This window comes from Anguilla rostrata, chromosome 2 (genome assembly GCF_018555375.3).
Source record: "Anguilla rostrata isolate EN2019 chromosome 2, ASM1855537v3, whole genome shotgun sequence".
Classification (NCBI taxonomy): Eukaryota; Metazoa; Chordata; class Actinopteri; order Anguilliformes; family Anguillidae; genus Anguilla; species Anguilla rostrata.
Window position 1 is genome coordinate 47,360,105 of NC_057934.1, and position 22,533 is coordinate 47,382,637.

Sequence of the window (22,533 nt, forward strand, 5' to 3'; positions counted from 1 at the left end):
TCTCTGTAAACAGTGGACGAGCCTCTGATGGTGCTGGCACGCTGCAGAATGCCGTTAGCTGCCAAACACAGTGGGAGTCTGGGAAGGGTTTTAGCCAGCCTGCTGCTCCTCCCCCCCTGCATCCTCCCCCCCCCCAGACCTGATTTATCAACTCACTTTACTGAAAACACGGTGACTGCCCCTCTCACTTTACAGGACAACTGCAATGGCCACAAACAGAGGGAGTGCACAAAGGTACAAAAGAGCCCACCTGCCCTCCTACACAGAATCCATTAATCATCAACACAAAATGCTGCTGTGTATTTTTAATTTTCAAACAAGTCATAGTCATACATGTTTTAACTGGAAGACTTCTAGATACATTTGAATTATCTTTTAAATAAATATATATAGCCAACCAATCCATCTCTGTCAGTAGTAACATTTGATATACAGTACTAACACTAAATATCAGTGTGAAAACCAAACAGGCATGCATAGAATAGCTGCAGCACATCACTAAAGATAGACACCTTTTTGATTCATCAGGTCAACTAAAATATATTCCATTTAAGGAGTCCATTCTCTAACAATAACTGAGGAAATTGAGCTCGTTTTCACAAGTACTCAAACAAATGTTGCTCTAACATTGCACAATACTGTACCTGGCTGTATCTTATAGAAAACACCGGAATGAATGCGTAATTATTTTCTATTATATAACCAGCAGTACACACTGAGGAATGCAAGGGCTAGATGTCAGCACACTTGTATGTCTTCTTTTAAAACTTCCCTTGCCACACAGTGACAGAGATTAGACGGAATGAAACATTACATCCTAGCTACCATGCACAAGGAGAGCCATTCACTCACTGGTCAACTGTGGAAAAGTAATGGCCTGGCTCTGTACATTACTCACTGGGATACAGCACATGTGTGCCCAACACTGAACCCTCTTCATGAATGGCTTTGCGACATGGACTTAATTAAAATGGACTGGAGCCAGTGAAATAAACATTAGCTCCAAACATGACCGAAAAACCAAATATCAAATGAACAGAAAAAACAAACAAACATTAAACTCAAAGAGTAAATTATTGAGGATTGCATCGGCGCGTTTTAAAATCGAAGTTGGGGATTTGTGGTGTTTGTTGTGGTTTTAAAGCATGGTAGGACCGGCTGGTCCTGGTGGGGCCATAATCAAACAAGGCCCAACAACAGAGGAGTCCATACAGATCTTTATCTTACAAAAATATACCGGGAGAAAACAATGATATAAAAACTGAGAGGAATAAACATGATAGACGTGGAGGCTATGAGGTCACTCCTCTTCCGCGCACTCCCACCTCACAGAGGCCATCTGAGAAGCTGGATGTTCAAACCTGGCAAGACCAGCTTTGTCCAGGACCGGATCCGATGAGAACCAGAGAGCAGGAGATGTGACAGGTAGTGAATTTAGGCTCTCGGTCCAGCAGACAGACCCAGCACACAGGGGTAATCACTTGAGTTGGAGGACAGGGCAAAATATGCACCCTGCACCAGATGCAGAAACCCCCATGAGCCCTCCCGGAAGGTTCCCGCCAGTCCACAAAGCTGCAGAGTGAGGTCATAGCCACCTGAGTATAGACATGCACACACACATACAGACGTAGCCTCCCGTGGGGAAAACGGCATGCGCGCTCCAGGCAGCGCTACACCTGGATGACGAACTCCGGGTTGGTGTAGGAGAAGCCCTGGAACTCGTTCTGGTCCAGGTTCATGATGAAGAGCTTGTCGGTGGGCGTCAGGTCGATGGGCATCTTCGTGAACTCCTTGTCGAAGTTGGCCGTGTCGCGTCGGTTTTTCTGGTTGGGCAAGAATGAGAACAGGGAGAAGGAGAGAGAGAGAGACAAAAGCCATTTAGGACCACTTCAATCCTCAAAATCACATCGGATGACCATCTTTATTTGCGAGTGAGCGTGCGGTTCAGACCGCAAATGAATGCCTCTTACCATTTTCAGCTTGTTCCACGGTTCAAATGGAGCGTGTGTAAATGGCGGAGCTTCTGTGGGAAAGAGGGGCCCTTTGGGTAGAGCCCTCTCCGGAGCGAGTGTGAGGGACGCTCTGCAGAGTGTGTGCGTGTCCGCAGAGCGCTCCTCTGTGTGAATGGGATGCAGGCAGGCAGAGCGGGCCGAAGCTAAACTAAAACGGACAGACGGTTTGTCAGGCCCACGGGCCAGTTCTTATTCTGAGAATTCCTCTCTGCTGTGATGGTGCGGCCCTGCATGCCAGCCTGCCTGGGAGCACAAGGCAGCAGAGAGAGGAGGTGTGTGTGTGTGTGCGTGTGTGTGTGTGTGCGCGCGCATGCGTGTGGGTGTAAGTCTGTTGTGTGTGTGTGTGTGTGTGTGGTGTGGAGGAGATCCTTCTCTGAGGCGAGGCATTGTTAATGCACTGCTTGGCAATGGAAATCCACGATGGGAGAGGGAGCTCTCTGGACTGGGGGAGGGAAGGGCTGAGGGGAAAAAAAAAACTGTGCTACAGCCCTGAGGAGGAACATGGCACTTGGGTTAATGCTTCAAAATGCTCGAAACCTCCATAAAAATATGGCCAATGCTGAAGTGTAAGAGCGTATGCACACATGTGACCAGGTTTGTGGTTTTGCAGCAGAAAGGTGAAAAGACTACGGTGGCTTGTAGCACAGTGGCTAAAGGAGCTGGCCGGATAATCTTAAATTTGCAGGTTTGATTACCAGACGGGCCACTGCTGCAGTACTCCTGTAACCTGAATTGCTTCAGTAAACATCCATCTGTACAAATGGACAATATGCAAAGTGTAAGACAGTATTGAATTTGCCCTGGATAAGGGTACCTGCTGAGCAAACAAATAGCAATAAAAATGAAAATGATTTGAAGAGATTGCCACAGGAACCAGAGGTTTATTTTCTCAAAATAATGGATGAGGCCAACAGACATTAATAGATCATGACAAGAGTGAGTGTCATGCTTTCTGAGGCACCAGTAAGTGCACCTACTGTAGGATACGTTCCTCAGCATATGGAAATATGGGTAGAGTACAGATGGAAATGCCAACACAACATTTAGGGATTTACTATGGACTGCGACCATTAACTAAAAGGATGTTTAGAGCCAAAGACAGAACACCACCTACACATAAGCGGAGAGACAGCCCGGAATGTCACACAGCAAGAGAGAAACCAGACTGCAGCAGACAGGGATATTTACAGCACAGCTAACAGTGATAAAACCAGAGAGGTGCTACAATCAAAGACTGAAGACAAAGAAGTGAAGAGCACAGAGGTGTGCACCACTGAGAAGATTCAGGGACAGGGACGATTAAGAGTGAAGCTGAAACAAGGGCACTTTTCCTACCTTCTGCTCCATCTCCCTTGCAGGCCGGCTGAGCCCCATGGGAGGGCTGCACACAAGGCCCACCTCCAGTGAAGGGCCCTGGGCATTGGCTCCACTCAAGTGCCCGGTTCCAAGGGGCCTAAACAACAGCTGCTTGGTATGACATCACCCTTACAGGGCTTGAACACCAATCGGGAGTTTTTATTGGGTTAAAACAACTTGCATTCCATTATAGTCAATGGTGGCTTCCAGAACATCCCTGCATCTCCATGTGATGATGCTAGAACGCTCTTTGTCTCTCTCTCTCTTTGATATATAATCATCCAGCTCAATTTGACTTCTGTCTCATCACTACTACAAAGATACTGATGTGACAACCCACGAACCCACCCAAAACTGCTCAAAGTTTGTAGTTCTAGTGCAGACAGAAAATGCAATAAACATGGGCCTCACACTCCAGACTCCAGATGAACCATCACAGGTGAACCATTTTTAATTAAACGCAATACATATTGTAAACCACACATATGCACTCTGTTTGACCTTTCTGTTATCATTTAATATTACATTACATGATTTGGGGGAAAAATTAATTTTGACACGACGTTCCAGCTCTAAGGCCTTCATTCACATGTACCGTTACATGAAATCCACACTGATTAAGCTAAAAAGTTTCTCTACAGTTCTTCTTGTATTATTTGTGTAAATTGTATTTGTGTGTGTAAATCCTGATGTCAATAATTGATAAGAATTCATGTTCACTGCTCCCAATACAACTGGGAAATCCACTTGTCTTTTACACAAATAAAGATAGCAGATCCCACTGTGGTACATGGGATGCATCGCACTGTGAAGTGGCTAATATGGCAATAGACAAGCTAGGAAAATAGTTAAGGTTGCTTCATTTTGTAGATTTTTCCTGTATTAAAAGGACCCCAATGGGATTAAAGAGGAAGGACAGCTTGGCCACAAAACCCAACTGCAAGAAATTTGGCCAACCTTCATGACTGGTTAATTTTATTAAGAACCGAGTAATTACCTTTGGGAGAAGTGAGAAGTCAAAAGGTTAGAGCGCTCTGCGTAATTGGTTTTGAAGCACACAGATCAACTGAAGGGAGAAGGCAACAATAAAGCCTCAGCCCAAACGCAGAGCTCTGAAGATCTGCATTTGGGTGTGCATGTGCGTCGCGCGTTTGTGCCATCTTCCCTCAGGATCCTGGTGCAGTCTGTGCCAGCTTTAGTCTCTGGGTTTGGCTGTAGACCAGGAGCACAGAGACAGAGGCTTCGAGCAGTACGGCTTAGCGCTCTCCCCCCCCCACTGAGATGAGGGGGAGAGAGTGTGTGGGAGGAGGGACAGACCACTTACAGCGAGGTGAGGGGAAAAAACCACTTTGCCATGGAGAGAATGAGGGGGAAGGAGGACACATTTAAAAGGTCTGAGGGAGGTTGCGGCGCACCGCTCCACGTTGAGCCGACGCAAATTCAAACAGTTATTATCTGAGGAACAGAGCCTCTTTCCAATAAGCCGCTGCCCTTCCTTTCTGAGTGGCTTCAATTCCCTCCTTGATTGTGCGATCAGACAAAGGGGCAATCGAGTCGACATTTGAGCCCTGAACTGTGAGGCGCTGGACAGCGAGCTAGAAACGGCAGCCGACGAGTCCATTGTGCTCGACTGGCGTGCGAGCCGGAGAACAAAAATGGAAAAACAAAGAGAAGGGAGCTCGTGCAGCGCTGGAATGCACCCGGCACAGGGGCTGCCGGAGGTGTAAATATGATGGAAATCTATTGCCGGCGGTTGTTTATTACAGTAGATGTAGAGCAGCGATAGGGCCGGGGGAGTCGTGTATTAGGAACGTCCCGGGGGGAATAAGACGCTTAAAGACGCGCGCCTTCCACTGAATCGCCAGAGCGAACATAACCAGGGTTTAATTCCGAACTTGATTCTTTAATTTCTTCCTCCATTAAGGCGTGGGGCTTTTCAGGAAAGAGGGGATTAGAGCGAAGCTGAAGTCAGCGCCAGCACACGCCGCAGAATAGCAGTATCAAACGGTGACCTGTTTTCAGCAGATAAGCCTTCCACGCTCATGCTAACTGGCTCATTTTTAATTTGAGGCTGTAACGTTCAGAATTAATTAACATTCATGTGCTAAACGAAGGCACCAAAGTACTGAACATGCAGCCCAGATAAGGCGCAACAACAAAGTTTAAAAACATGGCTCAGAGTACAGTGGCTGCCATACAGTACGTAAAAAATCATAAATAGCAGTTATGATAATCGTCAGCGCTAATAGTCGTAATCACAACTGTAACTACAATCGTAACCATCACAATGCTTGCAGATAGCTGTGGTTGCACTGCTCTCTGTTCCAAGTTATTGCATTGGACTGAAGTGACAGGCAATAACAAAGGTCAGGTAGTGTATGCCTTGATTTTAAATATCAAGCCAGCAAGAGATATGTAAATGTACCCAGTAAAGGAAATGGGTATGAAATATTCCCTGCCTGGTGTCAGCTTCAATACCGTCCAAATGACTTCTGGGAAAAAAAGAGGTTCTGGTTGTGGCTCCTCATTTACTGACTATACTGCACACACATTAGACTCAGATATTTTAGACCAGACAACAAAGACAAGAGGCACCAAAACCATTTGGCTCAAACATCCACATAGACAGGAGGCACTGATACATTTCAGTGCAAATTATCAACCAAGACAAGCAGCATTGATACCATTCTGTGCAAAAATCAAAACACAAAGCAATACCTTTCAGTTGAAAAATGAATGCAAACATGATGCACTGACACCTCTCGCTTCAATCAGCAAATACAGGAGGCACAGACACCTTTCAGCTGAAACAGAGACAGGAGGCACTGACATGCTTCAGCTCAAACAGAGACAGGAGGCACTGACACCTTTCAGCTGAAACAGAGACAGGAGGCACTGACACCTCTCGCTTCAATCAGCAAATACAGGAGGCACAGACACCTTTCAGCTCAAACAGAGACAGGAGGCACTGACATGCTTCAGCTCAAACAGAGACAGGAGGCACTGACACCTTTCAGCTGAAACAGAGACAGGAGGCACTGACATGCTTCAGCTCAAACAGAGACAGGAGGCACTGACACCTTTCAGCTGAAACAGAGACAGGAGGCACTGACACCTCTCGCTTCAATCAGCAAATACAGGAGGCACAGACACCTTTCAGCTCAAACAGAGACAGGAGGCACTGACATGCTTCAGCTCAAACAGAGACAGGAGGCACTGACACCTTTCAGCTGAAACAGAGACAGGAGGCACTGACACCTTTCAGCTGAAACAGAGACAGGAGGCACTGACACCTTTCAGCTGAAACAGAGACAGGAGGCACTGACACCTTTCAGCTGAAACAGAGACAGGAGGCACTGACACCTTTCAGCTGAAACAGAGACACAAGGCACTGACAGCTTTCAGCTCAAATAGAGATAGGAGGCACAGACACCTTTCAGCTGAAACAGAGACAGGAGGCACTGACACCTTTCAGCTGAAACAGAGACACAAGGCACTGACACCTTTCAGCTCAAATAGAGACAGGAGGCACGGACACCTTTCAGCTCAAACAGAGACAGGAGGCACGGACACCTTTCAGCTGAAACAGAGACACGAAGCACTGACACCTTTCAGCTCAGAGACACGAAGCACTGACACCTTTCAGCTCAGAGACACGAGGCACTGATACTTTTCAGTTCAAATACTGCAGACACAAGAAAAGGATAGCTTGCAGTTCAGACATCAAAATTGACAAATGGCACATAAATATTTTGGATCGCACAACACCAAAACCATTCAGACTGCAAAACACAGGCAAGAGGTGCAAATACCTTTTGCTTCAAACACCAAACAGAAGGCCCTGACACTTATCTTCATCATTTCTATAACCTCCACCCAATCTACTTAACTACTTGAATTATTTTAGTGCTGACTGACAGAGCCATACTCTGTACCTCCTGCTATTGATCAGAGATCATAAAAAATAGTATGAAGTAGCTCATCATGTAAAGTTTTATTTAATATATTCTTTTTTTGGAAAATACTTTGGCACATTAACAGCATCTGAGTTAAAGTGTACAAAGCCCACACAGTAGCAATGAAGCACCCACTGAAGCACAAATGGTCAAAAAGAACATGACATTACAGCTGTTACTTAAGCACATGCACAATTTCTTGTTAATGAAAAACTTTGATATCATCAGTTTAGAAAAGACACATATCTTAACATTAAAATTCTTTTTTTTTCTTTTTTTTATACAATACTGTAAGGCTCACAGACAGAATCCCGACCACATAATATGCAAGAACTTTACTAAACATAATTTGACACATTATTTATGCACACACTATACACACTGTTGTGCAAGAGGCATTTTGCCATTGTTATACTTTGATGGACATGGAAACAAAAGTTTGCATTAAATGTGAATACATCTGAAAATGTACAATTTCCAAATAATGCACACTATACCTTATATCACATTCCTCTACCCTACCTCTTAAATAAAACCATAACTAATTAAGGGAAATCTAGCTAATTTGGTCATAAACATGGTGGAATGGTGTACTACATTTCTTTCAAACATCAAGCTCCTTGATCCCCTTTCTCCTCCATCTGAAAAATCTGACTGCTTCAACCATATACAAAGATTTGAATTCCTTATGCATCTTAGTATGAAAACGCAAAATGTCTACGACTCTTGCACAGCAGTGTGTATCATAAGAATGTTTATGAGATGCTTACAAAAATATGAAAGCCCTGTAATAATCTACACACCAGTTTTGGCAGAAATTACAATTCTTCTATATCAATGTAGATAACTAAAGTAATAAATCTTCTTAATAATAATCTAGTCTAGAAATAAAAAACAAAGATTATTTATTACCAGACAATAATTATTGGAAAACTCTTATAAACAATATTATCTTAAGTTTAACACTCCTATAGTGTAAGGTCTGATATGAAGAACCAGTAGTTTTCAATGATGGTTAAATTTACTAGTACCCAGTCATTACAACACAGTTGTTGAGCTGCACTTGAGATCATCTGAGAGGATTTCATCAACTTAAACTGGCATACATGTCGACCCATTCATATTTAGAATCCTCCATATACCTTGCATGTGCTTTAAATGCGGTGGGAAGGGATTGCTAGCCAGTGTGGACACTGCAGGAGCTACAGGGTCGAGCCCTTGACAGCACAGAGGAATCTGCCGTGCACCATTGACCACAGATTAGCTTCTGTTACAGACAAACAAAATGGCATTTCAGGAAAGAAGACAGGCCTTACATACCAACTGAATTATCCCGCAGACAACTTATTTATTTATTTGTCGGCCCGCATGGCCAGCATTTCAAATTGTGCATGACCTTTTAACAGTGCTCTTTGTCTCAGGAACTTGGAAACTAGCGGTTGTCAACAAGACTAACACTGAAACAACTACAGACACAAGTTTTAACAAGCATGTTTTCACTGCTACACTGTATAATCTTAACCCAGTGAAAGGCTTGTGCACACTGTTTACACTAGCTATTTGCAGTGAAGGTCTCCACACGTAATAATTAAGAAACACAGTATCCCTATATAAATTTTAATTGCTTAAAAGTGTAAGGAATGTCCTCTTTCAGAAAATGCCACCATCATGTTTCTCCAGTAAATTTTGGCTATGCTGGTTGTTTGCTTATAAAAGCAACATGCTGCCAAAGGTCAAAGTAAGGTAAAGTTGCTGGGCAACGGCCCACAAATCTTTCAGGTTGCTGTCCAGTGCGCCGCCTTCCGGCCCAACCTCAGCACAGTGCTGAAGAGGCCTGGCCTGACCTGTTCCAGGTGAAGTGTGCTTTTCCTGTGCCCCTGATGGCAGCTGTATCACCCAAAACATACGACACAGGCCAGGGAACCATTAACAAGCTTTTCATCACAGGTGGACATGCTTTTCTTCAGAAATGGGCTCTGTTGATACGGCCACTGCGGTTCAAAATGGTGCATTTCCAAATTTGCACAGTTGCTGCAGTGTCTGAGTGTGTGTGTATGTGTGCAGGGTGCAGGGGGTATTCTGGTTCCAGAGGGAGTGGGGTAATACAGAGCCACTCTATGTACAGGCAAGAGTACCATAGCACCACTACGGAGGAGCACGCTGACAGAAGCACTAATGTTGGACCAAACAAACCGCTGGATTGATTCATCCTGTAAACGTTTTTCATGCTTGGAAAAAAAACAATTTGTTATTGTAACTATCATATGTATATATGTATACATGTATGCATTCTATATTTGTATGTATATAATATCTGATTTCAACTATCTTACTAACTATTGTTCTGGAACTGCTATGAAAAAAGCACATGCACAATGACGTAATTTGTTGTATGCTCTTCCTTCAAGATTTGGTTTGGGACTGGAAAAATCTTCCATTACTAGAGGGAAAAATACAGAAGCAACCAGAAGCAAAAAATGACGTAATCTCAGATGTAGATCAAGATCGGAGTAGCTATAGACAGAGACTCATTCATTCAGTCAGAAATCAATGATTGTATCACATGACTATCACCAATATTGCAGAAGGCAGGTTTGTTGAGATGAGAATCTGAAGGAACAAAAATGTCTATGCAACACATTATTGCATAGGCTGGAATGGCAAGTTGGCAGGGAGAGGAGCTGTACTGGGTGCAGCAATGAAAAACTAATGAAAGCAATATATATAAAAATCCAAGGTCATTTTAGAACTTTCTGGAATCACTATGGACATCTTACTGGCTGATTTCTGATAAGGACATTCAATAGGAAATGCAATGTTGACAAAGAGGTAAAATAACGGTATCAAATTTCAGGAAATCATTCAAGGGAATTTGCACTAATTGATTTAACCCAAAGGGGTAATAAATTGTTTTTCCATATTTTTGTTTACGTACACGTACAGCTGGAAACAGTACATATACATAAACAAATAGAAGTGGTTACAGATATTGTATCTAGGAGATTTTGCAATAAGCTTTTTTTGATTGTCCTTAACTCTTGATATCCATAAGAGGATAATGAGGGTTAATGTAGGAAAATCCCTCAAATTCGGCCTGGTCGAGGTTCATGATGACCTCCTGGTCAGGTGGAGTTAAGACGGGAGGATGGCGGGTGAAAAAGCGGTCAAAGTTCTCAGCGTCCCGGCCACACTGTAGGAGGGAGAAAAAACAAAAGAGGCATGTGGTGGGTGGAGTGGAGAGAAACAAAACCAAGGAACACAGTGAAAACAACCGGTCAAACCATATGGAAACGTCCCCGCCACCGCCTGTACATCCAAGATGCACGCCCAGGAGCTCCACCTACGTGTGCACTGTGGAATGCTGGAGGGGAATGCATGAGGTAGCGGTGGCGGTGGTGGTGGTGGGGGGTGGGGGTGGGGGTGGGGGGGGTTGGGTTTATTTCCATTGATTCACAAATCACTGAAGGAAGAGGAAGACCATTTTAATTCCCACGGTTTTGGTACAGGCACCAGTTTGTGTCAAGTGACAGGGGAAGGTGGAGTCTTCTCCAACACTAGTCACCAGGAGATGCCATCCCTGGTCCTCTGCAGGAGAGGCTGAAGAATAGGAGGTCCAGGTGGGATGCTTGGCACACCGGGTGAGGCGGTAAAAATGACCTTCATCTGTCTACTCAAATATAGCTCACCTCACTTGGCAGTGGTGGCTGCATTTCTACATGTCTGCACTTGCACTTCCTGTCTAAGCTGGGTTTGTTGCGCACAGCATGAACAGAGACCACATCCCCCTGTTGCTTCTGTCCACAGTGTTCTCTATCACGCACATGGATGGAACATGATGATGACACAATCAAATCTTCAATAAAGCAATCATTCGGAAACACCAGAACAGCATAGAGGTTCAATTTCACTTACGGAAATACATACTGCATATTCCATCAGCTACATGCATTTGATTCGTTTTGACAGCAAGTAATTTGGCACCGAGGCGTAGACTTAGCAAACTGAGTGTTTCAGACTGGAGCCCCAGTTAGGAAGACAGGATATGGGGTGTTAACTTACTCCACCTGTTTCGAACCACAAACTTTCATCCTCTTCCGTCTTTGGTAGAGGCACACTCCAGCATTTCATTTCATATTCCAAACCCTCAAGTTCTGCACCGAGATACTTTGAAAGTGAAAACATATCTGCATAAAGGGGCCACAGAGTAAGTGTGTCACTGGGTTGAAGTCTAAATCTTCAGTGTGAAGGCTACCTTTGTGTTGTGAGAAATGCATATACAATACCCAGAGAGGCGCTTACATTTTGAACCCTTAAACACAAACCTTCAGCACAATACCACAAATGCTTATCCCAGCTTCCAGCTTACTCTCATACATCACAAAGACGTTTTTAAAAACACAAGCCTGGAGGTGTGTTTCAGTTTAAATAAACTACAGGTTGCTGCCAGTGAAAAACAGACACAATAAAAGATCCTGCAGCTGTCTCATAAATTTCTGATTTCCAGTTGGTACAATATCCTGGTTCTGTACACATTAGCAAAGCTAATCAATCATTAAACCAATAAAAATCAACAAAAAGCAAAAATCAACACGATCATTTAGGCATATGCATGCTTCAATAACACACAATAAAAAATGAAATAACGCTACCACCCCGCTTCTAAAAATACAACAAGTTTGTACAAGCTTCAGGGGTCACTCTAAAGCTATGGCAGGTATATTGTATACTGTACTTCCAAACCACATTTTTTCTCTTTTCCCCAAGAGGGTTCCTACTCTTTTAACTTCTGACAGGCTGTAAAAATTGGACATGTTTTTTTTTTTTTTTACTGGGAGGAACAGTTTCTCATACTTCTCAGAATTTCTCATATACACTGCAGCTGTCTGAAGTTGTGGCTGATTGTAATTTGAGCATGGCCAGTCTTGAGTAGTGTAAGCATCTGCTTATGATGTCTGGCCACTGTGCTGCAAGAGTCTGTACTGCAATCTTTCTGTTTAAGGTGCTATGGTCAGTCTTTATATTCCACAATTGGCTGATGATTAGTGTGATAATACTGTCTATTGCCCTGTACTGAGGCAGCCTGCTCTTGGAGAGAGGGAAGTGAGCTTGAGGATCAGCTGTACGGCCAGATTCTCTCCACATGTCTTGATGTTCAGTGGGGGTTTAAATATTTTTATGCTTCCAGAAAGTGATCTCATTTTTGAATTGCATTTTCCATGCTTCTACCTCTCTCACTCTCTTCCCCCCCCCCCGCTATCTCTCTGAATCCCCTTACCACGGCAGATCTCCATTGCCCTTGAAAACTAACAGTAACAGCAATCACCTATTCCAGGTGGAAACAACTCCACCAAAATAAACAAACAAATAAATAAATGGCTCAAGCAAACACTGAATCTTCATTTAGCTCCTGGTCATCCAATAAAAGATTTAGACCACAGAAGCCCTTTATGGCTATGACACTGCACGGTTATCTCACAGCGCTATTAGCCTGCCTTCCTCTGTCAGGTTTGGTTTTGAAACAAAAAGCCCCTTTTTTTTTACTCATCTTATTTTCCTGCTCAAACATGGGAGTCTGATTAGGTGTCCTGTGCACAGAGGAAAATAACAAGTCATCGAGGGATTCTTTAACAAAATCTGGGTTGTTTTTTTCGCCTTCCTCTGTTGCGCTCATGATTAGAATTTTCATCTGCTAATGAGTGCGATTCTTACACTCGCAAATTGTGTGAAGTCAGCACAGACACCGAAAGCAGCATTTCAGAAAGGCAAACGTAGGCATAAATATTGGATGCGTGCACACTGGAGGTGAAAACAAAGTTATGAAGAGGTTAAGTAAATCTATTAACTCCAAATCCAGCGTTGAGGAGAACAGACAACACGAAAGACTAAATGAAACAAATTAACATATTTGCCTTTACATTTCTGAAGCTTCCCCCATTGTAAGGCCATCGTACCCAACCCACAGCATCGGTGCCCAAACCCTGTGGCACTGCTGAACTGCGTGCCCGATCAGATTCGCACACCCGTGCAGACCCCCCTGCCTCTCGCGGTGGGCGTACGAGGTGCTATCGAACCCCGCGCACACAGCGACGCAGCCCTAGTTTCTGCAGCCCGTCGGTAATGATCGGCACGCTGTCTTGCATTAGCTGGAATCTATTGGGTGGCGGGGGCTGCTTAGCTATAGGCACTGTGCCTCGCATTCCATCAAAGCCTGAAATTGAGGCAAAAGCTTTTCACTGTCCTCACAGATACACCTGTCAGGACTGATTAGCATCACGGCGCTGCCGCGGTGCAGGGGAACGGGCTATTAGAGCTACACGTGTGACAGCCTCTCCTGCCCGCCAACGCGGCTGCTAAACACTGCCCATTTACCGCACGCCGCCTCCTTTCTGTCCCCCTCAACCCAAGGATGCAGATCTCATTTCAACATAGGGGGGAGGGGGGAGGGGGGGACAACGCACAGGAAATTTTCTTCAGCATTGTTTTTTTTAAAGGGGACACAAACAATACCCAACATGATATTATTCGGTGTTTCCCCAAAGTGTCCCCCCCCCCAGGATCTACGTCCATGCCTCGACCACTGCCCCGCCCTCTTGACGCCTCTCCCACTCCCTGCTGAAGAAGGTTTGTCTGTCAGCCCTACTGTGTGACAGGACTGGGATCAGAAGACGCTGGCACACATGGCTGTGTGGGGACTGTGATGAGTGTGGCTTTAGCCCGCTGCCCGCTCTACCGTAAAGTGAGGCACACGAGAGCAGAAATCACAGGCACTGAGGTTCTCCCCTCTGGCTTGAGCATAACAAGCTGCTTTTTTCCCTAGCGCTCTGTCAGCTGCCCTTACTCCCCTCTCTATGAGAGTAGGCGGGGCTCCGCGGGGGGGAATGAGAGACTACACTGAAAATAGGACATTTTCTCCGGGGTCTGGGCCTGGCTGAGGTGGGGGGCCAAGGAGGCTCCTCCAACAAAGGCCTGATTGGTACAAGAGCCCCACTGCGCGCAAGAGACTGGACATGCCCGGCCCCAAAAACAGAAACCTCTGCCGGCCCCAACAACAGTAACCTCTGCCGGCCCCAACAACATTAACCTCTGCCGGCCCCAACAACAGTAACCTCTGCCTGCCCCAACAACAGTAACCTCTGCCTGCCAATCCCAATTCCACTTTTGGGGACCTAATCAAGGTTGATCTTCTCCTCTTTTTGCTGTACCTTATCTCAGTGACACAGAAAATGAAAAATAAAGACCACAGAGAAAATTGGAGCTTTCATTATTTTAAAGTGGCTGCACTAATCTTTGCTCTCGACTCCGATGGCTTCTCAGATAGGCCCTCCATCACTCCCATATGAGAGTGTTATCCACTTTATCGGGCTGGGCCCGGGGTTATCAGCTGCAGTCATCCACGCTTGCTTAATAGCCTGGTTTTAAAGCACCACACAGTGATCTCTGAAGGATTTGTTAGGGAAAAAAACACTTTTGTTCAAAATGATCTGTTTATCAAGGATTGCCATCTTGAAAAATGGACACAGACATGGTCAGTATAGTCATCGGTGAATACTGTGGACACAGATTAAACAGAATCTCAAACATTGCTTAAAAAATACACTGTTGAATGTCTGTGCCTGTCTACAATCGCATTAAAGAACATGGGGGACATCACCCAACCACTAGCAATGCCAGTAGTTCAATAGCGGAATGAGAGAGTTTCACAGCTGCTATCTCCACTAAAAGACAACAGCACACTCACCAACCACTCTCTGCACTAAGTGGGATGTTCAGTTCAATGCTGTTCCCATTTTTACTTCACAGAACATTACAAAAGACTCTATATATTTTCTGATACAATGGGAGTTTATGTCACCACTGTGCAACAATGTTACCGTAAGTCAATGAAAAGTCATTGTGTGCATGTCAACTGATAAACTGTCCATCACTTTCACTGTATACTACTCTTTGAAAAACTAGTCATACAGAAATGACTCCCATGTTTATTCACACTGAATCCTCCTGACTAGCTCCTGTGTCTCCATAAGAGAAGAGAGCAGAGTGATATCACAAACCAGACATATGGTTTAACGCAACAATTTTATATTAATGCATAATCCAAAATCAGTCATCAGCAAGAGGCATCATCACAGGCAAACAGACCCATTCAGCGCTTTCCTGAGCTAAGCTGGGTCTGCGTAAGTGTGAGTCAATTCAACACACTTTTGGACCGCATCGTCACAGATTATAGAGATTTGGCATGCTAATTTGGTTTTATAAGAAAACCATGAAACTAAAATTACACTTACCTCAGATCAGATCATTAACAGAACTGGAAACGACCTTTAAAAGGATATAAGAACCATTTCTCTATGACCTATAGTAATGTAGATCGCTAGTCAAAGTCTTGGAGGCGTGCTAATTTGCCCAAACTTTGTCAGCCCATATCTGCCACAATAAAGATCTGAGACGTGTAATTTTGGTTCCAGGGGCTTCTTATAAGACCAAATAATCGCACTGAATCTCATTAAAATCTGTGATGAAGTGGTCCAAATTGTGTGTCGAATTGTCCCAGCTGCAGCAAGGGAATTATACACTCTATGGTACATGCTGAACTTGTTGGGTTATTACTGAGAATGAAACAATATTATTGACTTAATACATCAGACTGGCATTAAACAAGCCTCAATAAACACCGAACCCTAGCCTTAGCACATCTTTGAACATGAATAATCAATACTAGGCGATCACCTTGCCTGATGCTCTTTGGGGACAGCACCTCTGAACTTTCCTGCCTTTAGACAAGTGTGTACCAAACCTTACTTCAGCTAAACAGCTTCCACTGTTATTATACAAGACATAATAAAAGTGGTGGGAATTATTTCTGTCATACCCATTTCTGTAGAATAAACATTATTTCAGCCTGCACAGCTGTGCTTTCCCATACAATATATACAGCGCAGGCATTGTGTTTTGTGAAGTTGGTAATGACATGCTTCTCTGACGGCAAATGCACGGCAACCCTTCCCAATTCCTGAGCATTCACTGCACTGCTAACAAGGCAACTTCTCCAGCATTCTCCAACAGTGCAGCTGCACACTGGAGCCATAACAATAAAGCTAAATGCCAGTCTCTTCTACTCCTGCCCCCAAGGGCAACTGCTATCAAATTAGGGCCGTTATTATTAAATGTCTGTATATGGGGGGGGGGGGGATTAACAGGCAGATGACGGTGTTAATGAGAACGCTGATGCAAAGGGACAGGCTGAGAATGTCACTTCGCACCCCCACAGTGCCCCGCTCCCTCGGCGCCCAGGCCACGGGACGCCACCAACGTCCGCAAACCGCTCGCCGGACTCATCCGCAATGTCATCCGCAATCTCGCCGTCTCACCTAATCGCGGTCTCAGCCTCGTCAATGAGTTCAGCTCCACCATGGCAAACCAATCATTTCACCTCAATTGATGTCTAATGAGGTCTGCGCTCTTCCACCGCTCGTCGACAAGCCCCCCGCCCCCATTACCCCCCCCCCAACAGTGAAAACTCATCAGCGTTAATTGGTGCTCGCTGATGACGTCCTCTTTAAAGGGGATCTACGCCAAAATCAGAACCTATTAATGTCAAAGATTCATCCTTTTAGCACACAAAAAATGTTACACATTTTTATATCAGCAAGTCAGACTTCACTGCAGGAGAGCGAGCAGCAGCCCCCCTCCCCCTCCACAACGCCCCTAAGAGGCAACCTGGTGTGATGACACAAAAGCTATGTTCTTCCCATCAGGTGATTTAAGGGCAATCTTTGACATTCATGAGATACCATTCCAGAACACTTCAATGCAGGGCAGGGCTGTGTTTTTGAGGAAGGGAGTTCACATTTTAGCTAAAAATGCATGAAATGGAGAGCTTTTCATTCAAAGAGTGCCGACTGCTTTAGAACAAAATAATTCCTCTTGTACAATGATGATGCCTTTGAAGGGCTCAAGCTCCCTTGCATACTTAATCAGATGACAACAAGCAACTTCTGCACTTTACAATTGCGTCTGAGAGCACTACGAAGCACAGTATCATTAATAACAGGCCTAGCCTTCATCACACTGGTGAAAAAGGACAAGTTTCTAAACACCCCAACATGAATACAAGACAAGAAATTAATCAACTATAGCACAGAACAGGAATATAGTGAAGGTACCGTAACCTTGAAGGCATCATTTATAGTTGCTGTCATGCTTTCTTGTTCAGATGTAGCACATGAATTACTGGATCCCCATATGAAAGCATCCTGTCCACAGCACTCAACACCAGACCAGAGTTTTTCATTCAAATCTCACTTTCTCAAGCAAAGCACTATATTTCATTGTACTATACTATACAATACATGTGAACATAGTGTAGGACACTGACTGCCGCCCTTTCATATTAATAAGCATGACAGTTCAGAGCATAGCATAATGGATACCTGAGTGCAAATATGTAGAAATAGAGTTCACATAGGTGAACTGCTTTACATTTGTGTGTGTGTGTGTGTGTGTGGGGGGGGGGGTTCTGAGGCAGAGGGAATAGTTTGGGTGAGGTAGAGGGGGAGGGATATAGGTTAGATAGATGAGGGGGCTTTGGTTCTGATGGTTAAAGAAATGGTGTTTGGGCCAGACAGTGAGATTTGGCTCAGAGTGGGATTTGGTGTGGTAGAGTGGGAGGGCATTATGCCTGAGAGATGGGTCTTGATTCTGAGAGACACAGCCTCCCCTTGGAGGCATCTAGCTCTTCGCTATCAGCCTGCAAGGGAAATATGCCCTGAACTGGACAGAATTGCCCATATCTGGGGAGGGAAACTGCTGATCCATGTCACAGTTGGTTTAACGCATCACAGGGTAGGCAATGTTTCAAACAAGAAAATAAACTCAGTGTCACTCTAAACCGAGAGCACCATCTAAACTTTTTCCACAGCCAGTCGGAAGAAAAGCTGAAGTCTCAGGTGGAAATTCTTTTCCTTTTTCTTTTAAAGCTGGTTTTCTTTTACCAGAGTGAATACTGAACACCACTAACAGAAAACACAAAATATACTCATAAGTAGTCAGATGACTGTACTGCACTAAAAAACTATGCATTTCTCCCACAGACAGTGAGCTGCAGAAACTCAAGTTTGTAAGGGAGAGAGGGTTTTGGTCTGAGGGAGGAGTGTGGGTCTGTGGGAGAGAGGAAGGGATTTTATTGGGGGGGGGAGGTAGACTTACTGATTTTGGTTTGAAAGGTGGCTGGACCTCCTTGTTCTCCAGCTTCTCCCAGTCCATGTAGCGGAAGAAGGCGTGTTCCTTGATGTCACGCTCTCCCTCTGGCCCACAGCCCAGACGCTTCCCGGGATGCTTGGTCATCAGCTGGAACAGAGGGAGAGGTCAAAGGTCACTGTGTGCCTGATATCAATTGAATGTGCCACCCATTTTCTATCCAGTTCTAAGAAAATAAATAGGTGACTTATGGACGTGTGAATGAAGTTGTATTAGTAAATGTGCGGTGAGATTAAGGAAGGTGGGAAGCTTTGTATTTCAACACATCTTCTGCACCTCGACCCTGTTGGACGCGCCTCAAACGCAGCCTGTTGACCGATTCATTTATGGTGAAAAAAAAAGAGGGGGGAGGGGATTATAGATCAAATGTACTCAGCACTGCCAAGATCAGTATCAATGCGCAAAAAAATATTTAAAAAAACAAAAAAAGACAGACACACACCATATGTTCCAACAGAAGATAATCGCTTGGGCTGCATATTTCAAAGAAGACCCACACAGGAGCATACGCTTACTGGCTGGTTACCTCTGACATTTCATACCTTTCATGTCAGGAGATAGGGGAGATGTGGCTAACAGATGATGTTCTGGTGAGACAGCGGCGCCTGGAATGCCAATGAGCGCTATAGAAACGGCACGGCAGTGTAAACGCGGCTCTCTCTGGCTCTCTGCGCTCACTCGGCTAAGGAAGGGATCTGTTTGGCATCAACAGCTGCAAGTGTACTCTAAATACCACTAAACGCAAAGAGCCAGAGCTCTAATTAATGGCAAGCACCATAGGATGGCAATAATTACAAAATGGAAGTTTTCAGAACTCGGCGATGAAGGGAGGAGCCGGAGGGGGGCGGCTCCCCGGTGGCCTCGCTGAGGGCGGAAGAGCGGGGGCTGCTGGGAATGAGGGCTAGCGGAGTGGGGTCTGGGCACGGGGACTTATTTTGTTTTGATACAGCACCTACCAAACACAAACTGAAACTAAAAGAAAAGGGCTCTGGAAAGCTCTCAGTCTCCACTGGCATCCCCAGGCTACAAGTTAATGAAATCAGACTGTGCGTCTATTTAATCGCCTTCTCCAACACTCCTGGCTTCTTCTTATTTAATGAAGACACCGTGGGCCATAGCTTTTCATCTCCACTGAGTGAGCGAGAGGGAAATGTGAGCTCTCTTTCCCAGCGTGAGAGCGCCGTGCTCTCCTCTCAAAGGGCTGGTGACAGGCGAGGCCACACTCCTGCGAGGTAACCCCACGTCTAGTCCACACGCATTACAGCCGCTCCCTGATTGGCTGAGCCGACGAAGCCCTTCAATTAGTCTGGGTATTTCAGCCAATGCGATTTCAAGGAATACTTTAGCTCTTAAAGGCTTGGGAGCTCCTTTAAGTCTGAAGAAAGGGGCTAATACCAATTCCCCCTGTTTCAGTTCTGTCGCCTTGGTTTCCCCCAGGCCTTACTGCTTAGGCTCAGATTAAAACATTCAAAACTTCAGGGTGCCACATGACAACTTCCTGCTGTCTCACTCTCCACAGACGCACCCTGTCACTTCAGATTAAAATACTCATTTGAATTAAAAAAACGACACAAATGATTTATTCTTAAAAGTTGGTGTTCCTTAAGACTATAGTTACGTCACATGGCCATGCTACTGAAACAGTAGCAGGGCCAGTTCATCTGTGCAAGAGTGTCCCAGCCTTCCAACGTAAAGACACGGGGCTGAAAAGCTGGTTTTCAGTGTAAGCAGATCCCAGCTCCATCCCTTCTCATCCCCATGTCCTCCACCAGACCTGCGCCTGGGATTTGAAGTCTGCACGGCCGCTGTCCGCTGCTGTTTAATTGGCTCAATCAGCCATTGGGCCTTATCTGGAATCAGCATTCGGCCGGTTTGTGGCTGAAGAACACAAGCAGGTTGCTGTGAGCCGGTGCTCAACGGCATATTGATCAGCTGCCTCCCGGCAGCGACTCCAGGTCAGCTACCGCACGTGCGCGCACTTAAAAATGCACTCTCACACACACGTACAGACAAACACGTTCGCGCGCACACACACTCACTCTGGCACACACACGGGCACACACAAACTCACACAGATACGGCAGCAGTGTAGTAAAATGTATAATAGCTAAGGAGTTGATCTTGTAACCTAAAGGTCGCAGGTTCGATTCCCCGGTAGGACACTGCCGTTGTACCCTTGAGCAAGGTACTTCACCTGCATTGCTCCGGTATATATCCAGCTGTATAATTGGATACAATGTAAGTTGGTCTGGATAAGAGCGTCTGCTAAATGCCTGTAATAATAATGATAATAATAATAATAATAAACAAGTTTGCACGTACGTACACACACACACACACAAACTCACACAGACACACATAGTTGCCCAGTCCGTCTCACTGAACAGGGCCCATGCGGCGACCCTGCCGACAAGGAAAGGAAGGCCAGCGCAGCTCAGCCTGGCGTCACACGGCCCGTCATTCCGCTGGCACCGACGCGCCCCCCCCCGCAGCGGAGCGTAGCGTAGCGGACGCGCCGCGGCGCCACACATGGCGCTACACACGGCGCGGGGCCCCCGATCTGGCAGCGCGTGCGAAAACACCAGGCCCGCCGCGGTACCGGTACGAATGATTCATCCCCCCCAGCGGCCGGCCGCCGCGCGCGCATGCTGCCACGCTCGGCGGGGGCGGCTCATTACCCGCGCGGCCCCGCCGCGTTCCGCAGCCGCCTCCTCCTCCGCGCGTCGCGCTTCCCTCCGTTCTTTATTTATTTATCCGGGGGGGAAATCTGTTGTTTACATACGCCGCGCGTGAAGGTGACACTCAAAATTCATTCACACCGCTTCCTCCGCCTAATTGATTTATTTATTTCATTCCCTCCCGTGAGTAGCGAGGCCCGGCTCTGCCCGCGTCCGGCGCGGCGTCCTCTCTGAGCCCCGCCCGTCCTCCCGGAGCTCCGGCCGGAAAGACCATCCCCCTCTCCTTCGGCGCGGCGCCTCTCGGCGCGTTTTAAAGCTGACCCGGCGGCCCGCCACGGGCATCGCGACGGGCGAAACCACGGCAGCCCACGCGCCGAACGGCTAAGCCGAACACGCTCACTACAACACATGCTCGTGCCAGATAGGCTGAATGAGTCCATTTACAAAGAGATTCGCCCAGTTCACTTGTATCAAAAAAAGGGGGAAAGGACTCGTTTTGTATTTGATGGTTCGTGTTCCTTGGAGCTCCAAGCGCTCCGGATGGATGTTTAGGAAGCGCTTCTCTTAACTTACATGCTTTTCCAATCTGGTTTAAACATCTAGCATTCATTAAATATTCGCAAGCTATTTTCAGATTGTTGAGGATGGGCTATTGGGATCTGAGGATTTCACAATGTTCCCATCCCCGTTCCCAGCCATCCTTCCTTCCTATTGGCTGAACACATCTCTTTCACAACAATGAATAGAGCAGACAGGAGGGACAAGAAGTGTCCAAGCAGGGGGAAAAAAAATCTTTTGTCCGCAGGAATTCGTATATTACCACGCTGCATTTTCATCAAGGTAGTCAAACGAAAAAGAAATGGCATTAAAATTCAGGCCGCACGACAGTCGATTCATTATTTAATGCATTAGCATGAATCTATTAGAGCACGGGACCCAGAGACCTTTCCATCATTCTTTTCTGTCCTACCGTGCATTCCCTGGGTGAAACCGTCCTCCTGCACCCACAACCCACAAGGGAGTGAGATCAGCAAAAAGAGGACACTCAGAGAAACTTCAGGCTACATCCACTCTTTAAAACAGCCAGTGAACACATGCAGTATGCTCCTTCAGTAGCTTGTGCAAGGGCAGGAACACAAGCCTTTCATTGTTATTTATGTGCATATGTTGACATATTCATAAGGTTACCTGCTCCAACTGTGGAAAGACTATTCTCTGAGGAGGACAACCAAGCATCTATCTACACCCTTCCCACTGCCTGCATGGTGACCCACA

General features: G+C 45.7%; 1 protein-coding gene across 2 annotated transcripts in view; it reads right to left on the reverse strand.

Moving 5' to 3' along the window:
• Positions 1-290: 290 nt before the first annotated feature.
• prkcba (protein kinase C, beta a) overlaps positions 291-22,533 on the reverse strand; it is a 120,789-nt gene continuing 98,546 nt past the window's right edge. Inside the window, exons 16-17 of one of the 2 annotated variants that reach the window (XM_064322655.1) lie at positions 18,530-18,670; positions 291-1,823 (exon numbers count right to left, since the gene is read on the reverse strand). In XM_064322655.1, the coding sequence (XP_064178725.1) occupies positions 1,671-1,823; positions 18,530-18,670 (294 nt within the window). In that variant the 3' untranslated portion in view covers positions 291-1,670. Of the gene's footprint in view, positions 1,824-7,343; positions 10,515-18,529; positions 18,671-22,533 lie in introns of those variants that run through there. The other variant, XM_064322654.1, reaches the window with a different exon arrangement.